Source organism: Theobroma cacao, chromosome 2 (genome assembly GCF_000208745.1).
Source record: "Theobroma cacao cultivar B97-61/B2 chromosome 2, Criollo_cocoa_genome_V2, whole genome shotgun sequence".
NCBI lineage: Eukaryota > Viridiplantae > Streptophyta > Magnoliopsida > Malvales > Malvaceae > Theobroma > Theobroma cacao.
The window spans coordinates 6,339,462-6,354,223 of NC_030851.1; the positions used below are offsets into that span (position 1 = coordinate 6,339,462).

Sequence of the window (14,762 nt, forward strand, 5' to 3'; positions counted from 1 at the left end):
CAACTTATCCATCAACCCACGCATGTCTTTCTTCATGTTCTCAATTTGGTCCATCAACTTGACCAGATATGCTGCAACATTGTCGAGGATATCTTCCTCTTCAGCAACAACCCCCTTCCTTGGATGCCATTAGAATTTTGATATTTTCCTTCAGATGATTTTGTTTAAAATGGATAATGGTTCTCTTTATTTATAGGCATGAATGCTGACTCTTGGAAGGGTGTTCAATGGTTTTAGGCTTGTTTTATGATGAATATGGTTAGTTCATAAATCAATGTATTAAGTGCTTTAAAGAGAATTTCAGAATTCTGTGTCAATCAAATCTAGATAGTTTTCTGCACTGATATAAGTGGAATTAAGGGGGCTGAATTAGTTATTAAGTATTCTTACTTCTTTTCTAATTTTACAAAATTTGTTATTAAATGGGCTGAATTAGTAGATAATCAGCTTCAGCATTAGGTAGATAAAGAAAAGTAATTACTAAAAATCAATCACACAATGCCTACAAACAAGTCACGCAATGCCTACAAACTAGTCACGCAATGCAGAACCCACGCAATTCCTAAAATCTAATCTCTCATTGCCTCCTATCTAGTCCCACATTGTCTAATATTTAGTCACTATCAGTTAAAATTTTACTATGCAAGTATACGTATCGAATGGATAGTATATAAGCAAGCAGAGTATCGATCCCACAAAAAATTGAGCTAAAATATTACTAAGTACTAAAATTATAACAATTTAATCTTATCCAAACAACCAATATCGAATAATTAACTTAACTAACTAAAAATACTTAACCAAAATTTAAACTGAGAAAAATCAAAATAATAATAACTTGAGTAAATATCAAATCAAACAAGCCTAGGATTACAATATCCCTCACACTTCATCTAAATCTTACCTCTTTTTCTTAACTTATTTCAATGGGTTGAATTGCTAACCTAGAATCCTTAATTATGTATAAGGGTTTCTCGACTCGTCTTATAAAAATATTTATTTTAACCAAAACACTGTATCCTTATGTGAATTAAAATTAAAACAGATTTATTAAGTTTAGACTCTAATCTGGCTACATATGGCCTATAGGTATATCTCTATCCTATAGGCAAATCAATTAATATGATCATATACTATCTCAATTTTAGTCTACACTAAACTCCTTTTTCCAAGTTTGTTTAGATACCTAGATCAATTTAACTGATGGCCAAGCAATTAAAAGCATTAAGAACAAATTAGAATAAACAATTCAAATCCCATTAAAGATAAGCAAGAGAAAAATTAAAAATTTAGATTACATGTGAGTTCAATTGCAATTCTAGAAAAAGAAAATTAGCTACTCATGATCGCAAAGACAAATAACATTATATATAATTCAACCATTGAGAGTAACAAGAAAAGTAAAAGCTAAATAAGAAAACAAAACAAAAATTTGCAACCTTGGTCTCCAAGTTCCAACCTCAACTTCTAACTTCTTGAATCCCACAAAAGTTTTCTACCCTAATGTTCTTAAAAATATCCTATTTATACTAATAAACTTAACATATAGTTTTCTAAGTTGACTTATGATTTAGTTGGGCTTAAAAGTGTAATGAAAGACCCAAAACATCAATTGTCAGTCTTTAAAAATTTTCATTCTCGGCACAGTAAGTCTAGTTATTTTTCGATGTGATTTTCTCTATCTTCGAGGTAGAACTGGGTAAAGTGATCTTCACAAAAGTTGTAGCTCTGTCTCTTAGTTTTCCAATGGTCCAAGAGTCGCATCATTTGGAGTTCTGTAGCATGAGTGATGGTAAAAAACTAAAGCATATGCAAATAGACTTCTAGGTCTTTCAATACCTTACTTTCCAAAATTAAACTTAATTCCTTTAGCTCCTATAAAAAATATAAAAACTAATAAATAATAATTAGATTAAAAGAAATAACATAAAATTAAAATAACTCATTTAAAAATAAACTAATTATTAAAACAACTAAAAAATAAGTAAATTATAATTGAAAATTGAAAATAAGTAAATTATAAAGAATTATTAGTCACGTAATGCCAAATAAACAGGTTACTGTTCGTAATATCGAGTCACACACCCTATTATCCAGTGACGCAATGCCTAACAAATTTTCACGCATTGCTTATAAACTGATTGATTTCGTTATTCCTAACTAGATTTAAGTTTCCAAACTCATATAATTTACCCATCAACTTTTGCGTTCTATGAATATAAAAAAATAAATCCAAGAACTCATAACAAATACCTTGATATCATCTCTGTACTTTTGGATGGTGAGAAAGTTGGATGGTAACATAGACATCGATGGCGTTGGAGAGCAAGACGGCGAAATATATACCCCGATGGCGTTGGAGAGTTGAACGGAGGGATAGCTAAAGTGAGATTTAATTTTAAAATTTTTATTTAAATGGCAGACGAGGAGAAAGAAACTGGGACTACTTAATTTGGATTATATAGATTAAAGGGTATTCTTATTAAGTCATACAAAAAATTTTGTAAAAATAATTAAAATTATAATGAAGGTCACTTTTGAATTTATTAAGAAAGTTATTTCTCACAATTATTTCTTATACTTACATAGGTAATTGGTCATAAAAATCAACTCGTAATTTATTAATTTTAGCCTATTTTCACGGAAAGTCCATTTCCTCACGCAATAAAAAGCCTCCTACGTCCTTCCTACTGAACCCATCTCCCAACCACCAACATTACTCTTCATCATGTGCTCCCTTGAAGTACAAGCCCCTATTCCCACCACCTTGGACCCTGAAAAGAGTGTGATCAACGGGGCAAACTCCGACGACGACGAGCTCTCACCTATCGAAGAAGTCCGGCTAACCGTAACCAACACCGATGATCCGACCCTCCCTGTATGGACCTTCCGAATGTGGTTTTTGGGACTGTTATCATGCGCCCTTCTCTCTTTTCTCAACCAGTTCTTTTCCTACAGGACAGAACCACTTATCATAACCCAAATCACAGTCCAAGTAGCCACACTTCCCATAGGCCGGTTCATGGCTGCTGTGCTTCCCAGGGCACAGTTCAAGCTGCCCGGTCTAGGGTCCAGAAAGTTTTCTTTGAACCCAGGTCCTTTCAACATGAAAGAGCACGTTCTTATATCCATCTTCGCAAATGCAGGAAGTGCATTTGGAAGTGGTTCTGCTTATGCAGTTGGTATTGTTACTATCATCAAAGCCTTTTATGCTCGGAGCATATCATTCCTGGCTGGTTGGCTGCTGATCATCACCACTCAGGTAATCAACCCTGCATATTACTTTAAAATTGCAGCTTGGTGCCTAAAAACTTGCTTTTGTCATTACTAGTTGGGTGGTTGGGTTGGGGTTATCAGCACCTTGTTTGATAATTTTTAGCTAAATTAAAAAGAATTTTCTTCAATTTGCAAAGATATAAGCCGTGCAGTTGACACTAGCGCTTGTGCATATCTTGGCAGATCATGGTTGCGCTGGCCAATTTGATAGAATGGCAAGCAAAGTGACCTGTTGGAAATTACAAAATAAAATTAAATGTTAGTCCAAGAACAAAAAGTCTTTTAAATTTTAATCAAATTAAAACTTACCTTTCTATTTTCGTTAGATTGCAACCTGAGATTGAAGCTGTGAAAAATGGAATAAGAGATAATTGAAACCATCAGCCAAAAAGGTTTCACGCTGCGTTTTATTAGCACAACTTAAGTCCAAGGCCGACATGCATAATGCATTGGCATTTCCCACACTTTTCTTTCTTTCTTTTTATCACCCAATAATTAACAATCAGAATGGTTCTCTGCGCCAAGTTTACGGTACTCCAAATTCTTTATTGTCTTTTTATAAGAAAAAGAAATGATAACCTTATATTATATGGATATATTAGCTTTGCATAATCCCAATATATTTATTCCGTATACACTATTCACATGTTCAATAAATAGAATCTTTTTAAGCCTTATCCCATCTCTCAACTACACAAAACCTCCAGCATGAGCTCTATGGAAATACAAGCCCCTCATCCCGGCACCAAACCTTCAGACCCTGAAAAACATGTAGCCAACGGAGAAAACTACGACGACGAGGAGATCTCCCCCATTGAACAAGTCAGGCTAACCGTGGCCAACACCGACGACCCGACCCTGCCAGTATGGACCTTCAGGATGTGGTTCTTGGGCATTTTATCCTGCGCCCTCCTCTCTTTTCTCAACCAGTTCTTCTCTTACAGAACAGAGCCTCTAATCATAACTCAAATCACAGTCCAAGTTGCCACACTTCCCGTAGGCCACTTCATGGCCTCCGCTTTGCCCAAGACCCAGTTTAAAATTCCAGGTTTTGGGTCCAAAATGTTTTCTTTGAACCCTGGCTCATTTAACATGAAAGAGCATGTTCTCATTTGTATTTTTGCTAATGCTGGAAGTGCTTTTGGCAATGGTTCTGCTTACGCAGTTGGCATAGTTAATATTATCAAAGCCTTTTATGGTCGGAGCATATCGTTCTTGGCCAGTTGGCTTCTCATTATCACCACCCAGGTAAGTAGCTAGCTAGCTTCTTCATTTCTGGAAGATAAAGTTTGATTCTTCTTTTGCAAATGCAAGAAAAGTAATTCAAGTCTCTAGCGGAAAAGTCACTCCACTTTGTAATTATTATTAGTTGGTGGTTAGATTGTTGCCATATCGTTGCCTAGCTTGTAAATAATTAAGCTGGATAATCATTGATGACAAGGAAGATGCTTGTATAGCTATAAGTTTTAAAATGAAATTATTGTTTATGACTACTGCTAGTGCTATTGTTGATCTTTGGGTTGGGGTCATGATGGTGGGGTCGGGATGCAGGTGCTCGGATATGGCTGGGCTGGGCTGCTAAGGAAGTATGTTGTGGAGCCGGCTCACATGTGGTGGCCTAACACCTTGGTGCAAGTCTCACTTTTCAGGTACCTTCCTAAATTCTACCTTCTCATCCTCTCAGCGGCCGGACTCACCGTGCCACACTTTTCTTTTCACTTTGACGGATCCTGAGTTAGTTTTCACACGAAATCAGTTTCTTCCCATAATAACGAGTCGAACTCACCAAAGCCTGTAAAACACCAGTCTGACTTTGACACCTCAAGTCATTTACTCCCTATTCCATACTACTTAAAAACTTTTGGGTCAGTTGTAATTAAACAATTAAAATTTTCCAAATATCATAAATTAATACTAAAAAGCTACTACTAGCATAGTTATTTGTTAGTGTTCGTTTTAACTTGACAGAGAGAAACTTCAATTAGGGGTTAGAAATAGAACAAGCGAACACCATGTGAACTGTCGGAATCGACAGAGTACAGCGTTCAGAGAACAAGACCAAGTGGACATCGACGGAATCTCAACTGGATTGGGTCCATCATTCGAGGCATTGTGCAATAGTGTCATCGCTCAGTGTCCACTTGCCAGTCTTTTGTCCTTTAATTTAAGTATTGCTTTTTGTTTTCATCTGGTGTGTCATTATTGTAAGAGTCAATGGTTGCACAGTCGAAGATGCTCATGGGTCACATGCATGTCCTTAAAGATGGGACTCTCTTGCGGCGCCTACTCGTGAGCTGCTCCATGCTTTATCAGCCCATTGCTCAAAACCAAAGCAAAAGGGTTTACTCACAAATCTCGACCAAGCGTGTTTTTACCCTTTCTTTATTTATATTTTTATCAGCCATGCAATTGTTACAAGTTAAGAGGATGAATTAGGGTGATGACACTTTGCAGACATGGCTCGCTTTTAGAATATGAACACATGTTTAAGTGAGAGTTTACATGTTCATTAAGAAAAGATGGAGGTGGCGATGGCGATGGCGACCCAAGAAGCATAGTTTTAGTTTGCATCCAATAATAACACAGTTAGAGAGGCTAGTTGAATCTTTTTCTTGGATTTTCTCTTCTTTTCGGCCCATGTGGTTACTCATATCACATGTGAACTCATAAACAAGTGGCAGCTATATAGGTAAGATGGTTGAAATTTTAAAGACGGAAGTCAGCATAGAATTATTAGGTTCAAATCTTACTGTAATACCTTTTCTCTTTTTGTGTCAAAAAACATACAGACGCCTTCCATGACTTCTGCTGTAAGAATTTACAATTAGGTCAGCAAAAATGGAAAATTAGTAGTGTGTTTTTTAGAGCTTAATAGCACTTTCAGAGGTTCACTCAATGTTTTGGCCTTTAGGGAACTTAAAACAAATTTATGTGTTGCCTTACCATATGCGTAAAGTAAGATGGTGGTTAAACCCAAGCCTTTGGTTGAGGAATAAGAAAAAGAAACACCCAAACAATGGTTGGTAAACGTCTAATTAAGCTCTGTAGGAGAGATTGTGAAAGAAACTTAAGAACTAAATTAGTGACGGATATTGACTTAATCACTAATCAATGGTCAGTCCTTACTAGTCTAACACGACAATGATGATATTGCCTCGTCAAGTAGCAAAACTTTAATACTTCTAACCCTCTAGTGGCTGCATCAACTCCAGCAATTAAATATGGAGGATCCATTAAAACATCTGTAATTATATGGCATGCAGCAGTTTCATACTGTCATGCACTTAATATTTCATGCTGATCATGTCAGGAACCATGTGTGCTAGATCATAGAAATTTAAATATCAATCCATTCCACGATGATTCAAACCCAATCATGTTAAAGAGGAAAGCAGAAATACTCATTATTCAGATGTTAAACCTGGACATATACATAAAGTCAAGCAAAATGATAGTATCTTGAATTGTAAACTCTTTGATCTAAATTTACAGGGCTTTGCATGAGAAAGATGATCGGCGAATGACAAGGGCAAAGTTCTTCCTCATTGTACTAATTTGCAGCTTCTCATGGTACCTGGTCCCAGGGTACCTCTTCACAACCCTTACCAGCATCTCATGGGTCTGCTGGATTTTCCCCAAGTCAGTTACCGCCCAGCAAATTGGTTCAGGTCTGAAGGGACTTGGACTAGGAGCCGTGACGCTTGATTGGTCTGCTGTGGCATCCTTCTTGTTCAGTCCACTCATCAGCCCTTTCTTTGCCATTGCCAATGTTTTTGCAGGCTATGTATTGATAATTTACATAGCAATTCCTGTAGCTTATTGGGGTCTAGACTTGTACAATGCTAGCAGATTTCCCATATTCTCATCTCACTTGTTCACAGCCAAAGGTCAAAAGTACAACATAACAGCAATCGTTAATGACAAGTTTGAAATCGATTTAGCGAAGTATGAAGAGCTGGGACGAATTAATCTAAGCATGCTCTTTGCTTTCACTTACGGGTTTGGTTTTGCCACCATTGCATCGACACTGACACATGTGGCCCTCTTCTATGGAAGGTAAATTATACTCATCATTTTTAGAAGCTTCTTCATATAGACTTTATTTTTAAATTTATATACTAGAACTTAATGAGGAAGAATCCTGACCACATTTGATAAAATGGAAACCAAAAATTTTCCAACAAAATAATTTCACTCTCAGCATTCACTCACCTCCTTTACTCCTATGCTACGGACACAGGAGTGAAGGGAGTAAGTTTTGGGAGTGAAAATTTCATTCACCATTTATAAATCCTTGATAGTCTAATAGTTTTATCGGTCTATTTCATTTCAAAAGGTATTCAATTTTCCTTTTTTGATTATACCAAGAATTGTCCGAGTTATAATAGTAGTTTTATGAGAACATTAACATATGAATGTTATCTCAATTGCTACATGGTCCATTTCCCAGAATACCATATAAGCATCTAAATAAAATTGAACCAATAATCAAAAATCTTTCCTCCAACTATAATCAATATTAAATGCAAGAACAATGCAGGGAATATAGAAAACTCTGATCTCAGTACCAGAAGCAAAGATGTTTTTACATGTAAAATCATTCAAAAAGAAAAACGAAAAATAAAATGGTAATTCTTTTTGTGTTCTTAAGTTCTAAAATTTAAATTTTCAGAAAAGTCACTATTGTCAAACTATTATCAACAGGGAGATATATGACCGGTATCGTGCTTCATACACGGGAAAGGAGGATATTCATACAAGGTTGATGAAAAATTACAAGGACATACCTTCCTGGTGGTTTTACATATTGCTTACTGCAACATTTGTAGTATCGCTTGTCCTCTGTATCTTCTTGAAAGACCAGGTTCAGATGCCATGGTGGGGACTCCTCTTTGCTGGTGCCATGGCCTTCGTCTTCACCCTTCCGATTAGCATCATAACTGCCACAACAAACCAGGTAATCAATTCATTTAGAACAAAAAAATAAAATAAAATTCCATCCACCCCCCAGAAGATAAAATGTCAAATTTCAGCTAAGAAAAATTAAAATCCTCAAATCTCTGGTAATATTTTAACTCAACAGTTCCAAGATAACATTCCACACTTTATGATAAATCTGGAACTTAAGCAAACTTTACCTTGTCTTTAACTATGAAGAATCTGCTATTTTTCTATTAATGCTTTCACTCATCATGTACAGACACCAGGCTTGAACATTATTACAGAGTATGTCATGGGTCTCATATATCCAGGAAGACCTATTGCAAATGTATGCTTCAAAACCTATGGTTATATGAGCATGGCTCAAGCAGTCTCCTTCCTTAATGATTTCAAGCTAGGACACTACATGAAGATACCTCCAAGATCCATGTTCTTGGTACAGGTACGTTTTCTTCTATCTATGAAGAATATCTCGATAAAACAAGAGAACAAGGTCTTAAAAACCACTAAAATGCTCTTGATAAACTATTAAGGTATCATTACAAGGTTTAGAAACAAAAACAAAAGCACTGCATAGCTCTATATCAACAAATTCTGATCAAACCAGAAATCAACCTTAATCATATCAGACAAAAGCTGGTGATAGTTGTTGTCAAATATTTATATAAAAGAAAGTATCACTAAGGAGTGTTCAAAGATTTTGATGTCTATGCTGTCACAAATAAAAAGGTATCTTGTTTCTCTAGAGATGAGCCCTTTGTACAGGTAAATTATGAATATCAATAATAATTATTTAAAAATAAAACAGGTCCAAAGCATGAAACAAATTATAACAGTATGAAAACTTTTTAACCTAACAGATGATATGGTTTCCATCAAAACTCCGTGCCTTCAGCTCAATAATTAATATAACTTATCTGAGGATGATCTTGTACACACATTTTTGTTTAGTTTTCCAGTGTTTTCTTTACATGCACAGCAGCTGATACAATTTACATCTCTTGCAATTTCATCTGCTTATCTATAGTTCATAGGAACAGTTCTGGCTGGAACTATCAACCTCGCAGTGGCATGGTGGTTGCTGAACTCTATTGAGAACATATGCCACGATGATCTCCTCCCTGCTGATAGTCCCTGGACATGCCCTGGTGACCGAGTCTTCTTCGATGCATCAGTTATATGGGGTTTGGTGGGACCCAAACGGATCTTTGGATCTCTAGGAAACTATCGGGCGATGAATTGGTTCTTCGTAGGAGGTGCAGTAGGACCTGTCATTGTTTGGCTCTTGCACAAGACATTTCCCAAGCAATCTTGGATTCCCCTAATTAACCTTCCAGTCCTTCTAGGAGCAACAGGGATGATGCCACCAGCAACACCATTAAACTACAATGCCTGGATTATAGTTGGAACTATTTTCAACTTTTTCATCTTCCGTTACCGAAAGCATTGGTGGCAAAGGTACAATTACATTCTTTCAGCAGCTCTAGACGCTGGGGTGGCCTTCATGGCAATACTATTGTACTTCTCGGTGGGAATGGAAAATAGAAGTTTGACATGGTGGGGCACAGGTGGTGAACATTGTGAATTAGCAACTTGTCCAACAGCCAAGGGAATAGCAGTTGAAGGTTGTCCAGTGAACTAATGAATGCACTCCCCTGTTAAATCTTTCAACAGTTTCACACCATAGAATTAGAAGGACCCAAAAGGTATAGTTAAAAAAATTAAGGCATCACCAGAATTTTATGTGTTATATGTAACATATTGTTCAAGAAAAAATTTCCTTAACATTCAGGTGCATTCTTTTGGATTTATTCCTTAGCAAAAGAGCAAGTTTATGTCCAAAGAAAATCAACATCAGCACCAGAAGTGTCAATTTCGGAATACTTTATGAAATACAAAGGAAAGTTTGCTGTTCTCTTTGTGATTAAGCAAAAATATTTGAAACTTCCAATGGAATTTTCTAATGTCAGCTAGCCAAAATCAAAAAAGGAAAATGCATGTTCAGACAAACAAATATATTTAGGAGATGAGATCATCTACCCATTTAATTTTATTTGATTACATAATTATCAAGTAAGTGCCTCAAGGACATATTTTATACCTTGATAATCATCACATGTTTACAGACCGCCACTGATTATACTCATCCATTCTTATTATAAAGGAGCTGGAACTTGGGCAGCCACCTCCGCCATATGCCTTCAAGTTTACAGAGGGTAAGAAAATCACAAAATAGTCATATACAATAAAGATGAACTTATAATTGCATTACTTATGATGCCCACCTTTGCAACTTCAGATGTATCAGTTGCAGAATCAGTGCTTCTTAGGCACATCTTAAGATTATTCCGTTGCATGTATATAACAGCTCCTATGGGCCTGACATCATCAATGCATATACCTAAAGACTATGATCAATCTAGCTTGATTAGAAAAGAGCTAATGATACCACATGGAGAATTTTGTTTGTTCAGAAGGGAGTCTTCATCCTTAAAGATCTTATCTAAGATAAATTACCTTAGTCCAGCTGTGGCACTTTTTAGACTTAGTTGCTTGCCAATTTCATCACTTAAATCAGAGTTGCCATCTGCTCTAACTCCCTAAAACCAGAGTAAAAGGCAAAATTAACTCAGAGAATATTACAGAAAAGAACAGAGAAAAGGGACAACGGAGAAGGGAGAAGGGTATGACCAAGGGAGATTTGGCGAAGAGACACAAGCTACTCATGTAATGTAACACCATATAAGTCAAACAAATAAAACAAACTCCTTAGATTTCATTGATCAGATCTGTAACTCAGAAAATGATAACTGGGATCCTAAATCTCAAAAGTAAACCACTTTTGACAGAAAAAGAATATGTATTTCAGGGATGACTATCTGAAACGCTTTGATATGTCATTACCAGGCACTCTCCATAGAATCCTCTGCCCAAGCGAACTTTAAACGACTTATCCAGCAACTTGTTTGCAGCAATCTGGCGAGAGGAAATATACAGATTTCCCTTGGCAACCACATCAGCAGAACTGATCTCCAGTAACTGCAATAGAGACAAAAGACATCAGAATTAAAATAAAAACTGAAGATTACACAAAATGTTGATGAGGGAAGAGAAGAAAGAAGGGAGGAGCATCGGAGGAGTTCAACAATAATCATCCATAAACCTTTCAAATGCCAATTATGCAAGTTAAACATGCTAAGTGTTAGCAACTGAGAAGCTAAGAGCTGCGGGGTAAACAATTGTGGAAATTTTGAAAATTTTAACACCATTTCTTCATCTAAAAAACATAATAAGACAAGTGATCAAGGTTTGTCTGCAACCAATGCAACATAGTCCAACCAGTAATAAAAGAAAAGGATCAATTTCCGAGCACCGAACCTGTTTATACATGTATGGATTAGTGATGCAATTCAACTTGGAACGCCATTCACCAAGTCCAATTCTAAAAGCTTTAATTTCCGTTATGCTCCATCTGTGAAGATCTGCGTCTTCGATATACTTTAGAACTGTTTCCACACGATCTCGATCTTCTGAGTTCAACAAATTGGTAGCCTTCACCTTATTGGAATTAAGCAAAATTAAAAACAAACGCCAAATCTTTAGGTCTTGTATATACATACACAAATCGCTCTAGTAAAGCACAGCAAAGATATACAATAATCACATTCATACTTACATCAAAAGACATCATATTTGCAAGCTTATTAGAAAAATACTCATATGCAGCAATGGAGCTACTCTTCTCAAGATTGACATTAAACGTGACTCTCAGATCTTCGGAACAGTTAATTTGAGGAAGTGCCGATTTTCGATGATCAAATGCTATTACTCTACGATTTTAAATAATTACAGTGTCAATCTAGTTTGTAAAATGAAATGATTATTGATAATTAATAAGGAAAATTTGAATTCAACTTACTCACACATTGATTGTTGTGAAAGCTTTGAGGCAAACCCTTTCAGACCGACAAAGTCGAGAAGATAACACTTGTCTAGTCCTTCAACATAAAAATCTTCGACCCTGTAAAAATCAATAAGTAAATGAATATTTAGATAATTTTGAGTCTTTAGATTTTAAACGTCGGATTTAGAACCTGAGGGGTTCAACGGAGGAGAAAGGCAAGATGAGGCAAGGGAGACTAAGACGGGAGTGGAAGAGGTGAGCGAAGAGAGCGGAGAATGCGCCAGAAAATGAAGGGTAGTTATATAGCACCACATTTGGGACTTTCTCTTCAGCTGCTCTCGTTATTGCTTCTAGCGCCGCGTCTGATCGAAAGCTTCGACGCCGTGAACTTGGAGCATGCAATGAAAGTGCAGTTGCCCTCCATTTTCCACCGAGCCAGAGAGCCATGTCAAGGGCGATGTCCGGTGAACTGTCAACTCCACTGACTTGGGTCTTTGTTTAATGGCTGTTAGGGCTCAGTATTTGTGCCGATCAAACGTCGGGTCACTCATCCGTGGAACCCAATTCTTCTGGGCTCCAACGTGGTCATTATGTTGTCAACAAGAGTTTCCCTTCTCCATTAACGTTTTTGGACTGAAAAGTTTAGCCCGAATTTAAAGGATAAATAAAATTCAAATCAAACTTGAAAATTATGTAAATAAACAATTTATTTTTTTGACTGAGTAATTAAATAATGTATTTAGATTTATATATCATATTAAATAATATTAAAAATTAAAAATTTGATTAAACTTGCAAATCATTATAATTTGAGTTTTATAAAATTCGATCTTTGCTCGACTCAACTTGAATAATTTAAGTTTTTTTTTTAATATAATTGGGGGAGGGGGATTCGAATCTTACTATAATGCACTAACTAATGAGCGAAATGCTCGGATGTTTGAATAATTTAAGTTTAGCTTAATATTGAATAAATTAAATTCTAGTACTTATCGAGTAAAATTCAAATAATTCATAAATAATTAAATTTATTTATATTCATAGATAAACCAATATAAAGATGCATCTAATCTATATTTTGATAAGTAATAGGTTACAAATTTTTGAATTCTTTGTTAGGAAAGATTGTTGAATATTTAAAACACTTTAGGATGAAGACAATTTAAATTTCATATAGGAATAGGGCAGTAAAATGTTTATTAAATATAGATTAAAAATGTTTACACTCTCTCTTGGGTTATAGCACCGGCTCTAAGTTTCTAGAGCCATTTGCATTGGCTTGCTAATTATAATTATAATTATAATACCATTGAATTCATTGAATATCAAACGCTGGTTTTTCAGCAGCGTTTGTCGACAGAAATAGAGTGAAAAAAGGACGATACTGGATGATCATTTTATTAAAGGGTCTTTAAGCAAATATTGAGTAAAAGAATAATACTAGTGAAACTTCAAACTAAATGGTTTTAAACGTCTTTTGCTCCCTTTCATGTATATATATAAGGTTTTTAATTTAAACTATTTAATTTTTTTATAATGTATTTAAAATATTAATAAATTTCAATTAAAACTTCAACATGATTATTTTTTTTTCTCTGTTTTCATTTTTTAAACCATTAAAATATTAAAATTTTATAATTAAAACTTTAATATGATTATTTATTTTTAATTTAATTAACTTTTTATTTTAAATATTTAAATGTTATTTTTTATTTAAAATATTAATAATTCATAACTAAACTTTAACAGCATATTTGGTTCACTAGAAGGAATAAAATGAGAATAAAATAATCATTCCAAGATAATAGAATAGGAGAATAATAACTATTATGTAGATTTGTTCATAAAATGGAATAGGATAGAAATTACTATTATTACTTATTTCATTATTTGGTTGGTATGAATAATTTTAAGAATAGTTAAAAATAATGAGTAAATGATAAAAATATCTTTTATTAAAATTTAAAAATTTTTAATTAAAAAACAAAAATACTATAATGAGAAGAAAATACTCTTTATTAAAATTAAATAATTTATTTTATTAAAAGATAAAAATATTTTAAGTAATAAAATCAAAATAACTTTTACTATAATTAAATAATATATTCACCAAAATATAAACATATTTTTATTATAATTTAATAATATTTTTGCATTAAAAGATAATTAAATCTTTTATTATAATTAAATAATATTTAATATTAAAAGATAAAATATTCTTCATTAAATTTAAATAATACTAAATAACATTCTTTAATACATTTAACATATTCAAAAAATAATATTAAATAATATTTTTATAATATTTATTATAGTTAAATAACATTAATATATTAAATAATATTTAAATATTTTCATTTCTTTTTTTTTGAAAATGAAGTAAAAATTTTTGTATCTTCTGCACTTTAGAGACATAAAAAATGAGGAAGAGAGAAAAAAAACAAGTTTAGTATTTTTTATAAGGTAATTTTTTAAATTGTAAAATATTATATTTGTCTAATAAATTTCTTTTTTTATTCTTAATAATTTGGAATATCTATTCTTAAGGGAGGTCTTAGTAATGGTTATTTAAGTTTCTCTTAAAATGACTATTCTTCGAAATAGCCATTCAATTAAACTAAATGTAGTTTTATCTCATAAA

The 14,762-nt window shown here is 34.1% G+C and overlaps 2 protein-coding genes across 6 annotated transcripts; one reads left to right on the forward strand and one right to left on the reverse strand.

Moving 5' to 3' along the window:
- LOC18608168 (oligopeptide transporter 4) lies at window positions 2,688–10,133 on the forward strand. 2 transcript variants are annotated; one of them, XM_018115715.1, is made up of 6 exons: window positions 2,688–3,262; window positions 4,828–4,925; window positions 6,769–7,332; window positions 7,981–8,233; window positions 8,477–8,659; window positions 9,245–9,859. In XM_018115715.1, the coding sequence occupies exons 1-6, from the start codon at window positions 2,729–2,731 to the stop codon at window positions 9,857–9,859; spliced, it is 2,247 nt and encodes a 748-aa protein (XP_017971204.1). In that variant the 5' UTR covers window positions 2,688–2,728. The 2 variants fall into 2 exon arrangements, with proteins under 2 accessions (XP_017971204.1, XP_017971203.1); XM_018115714.1 differs by lacking the exon at window positions 2,688–3,262 and adding an exon at window positions 3,903–4,524 and having other exon boundaries at window positions 9,245–10,133.
- LOC18608169 lies at window positions 8,131–12,740 on the reverse strand. 4 transcript variants are annotated; one of them, XM_007042721.2, is made up of 9 exons: window positions 12,312–12,740; window positions 12,137–12,238; window positions 11,894–12,047; window positions 11,596–11,769; window positions 11,122–11,256; window positions 10,735–10,817; window positions 10,503–10,596; window positions 10,319–10,416; window positions 8,131–8,216 (listed from the first exon to the last, which is right to left on the reverse strand). In XM_007042721.2, exons 1-8 carry the CDS (start codon window positions 12,566–12,568, stop codon window positions 10,330–10,332), a joined length of 1,086 nt encoding a protein of 361 aa, XP_007042783.2. In that variant the 5' UTR covers window positions 12,569–12,740; the 3' UTR covers window positions 8,131–8,216; window positions 10,319–10,329. The 4 variants fall into 4 exon arrangements, with proteins under 4 accessions (XP_007042783.2, XP_007042782.2, XP_017971205.1 ...); XM_007042720.2 differs by having other exon boundaries at window positions 11,596–11,775; XM_018115716.1 differs by lacking the exons at window positions 8,131–8,216; window positions 10,319–10,416 and having other exon boundaries at window positions 10,508–10,618; window positions 11,596–11,775.

Coding starts and splice junctions, on each gene's coding strand:
- LOC18608169 (XM_007042720.2), bottom strand. CDS start 12,568: ATGGCTCTCTGGCTCGGTGGAAAATGGAGGGCAACTGCACTTTCATTG. Junction 12,239..12,311: donor TCCTCCGTTGAACCCCTCAG/GTTCTAAATCCG, acceptor TGATTTTTACAG/GGTCGAAGATTTTTATGTTG. Junction 10,818..11,121: donor GATTCTATGGAGAGTGCCTG/GTAATGACATAT, acceptor CTCTGGTTTTAG/GGAGTTAGAGCAGATGGCAA.
- LOC18608168 (XM_018115714.1), top strand. CDS start 3,985: ATGAGCTCTATGGAAATACAAGCCCCTCATCCCGGCACCAAACCTTCA. Junction 4,525..4,827: donor TTCTCATTATCACCACCCAG/GTAAGTAGCTAG, acceptor GTCGGGATGCAG/GTGCTCGGATATGGCTGGGC. Junction 7,333..7,980: donor GTGGCCCTCTTCTATGGAAG/GTAAATTATACT, acceptor TATTATCAACAG/GGAGATATATGACCGGTATC.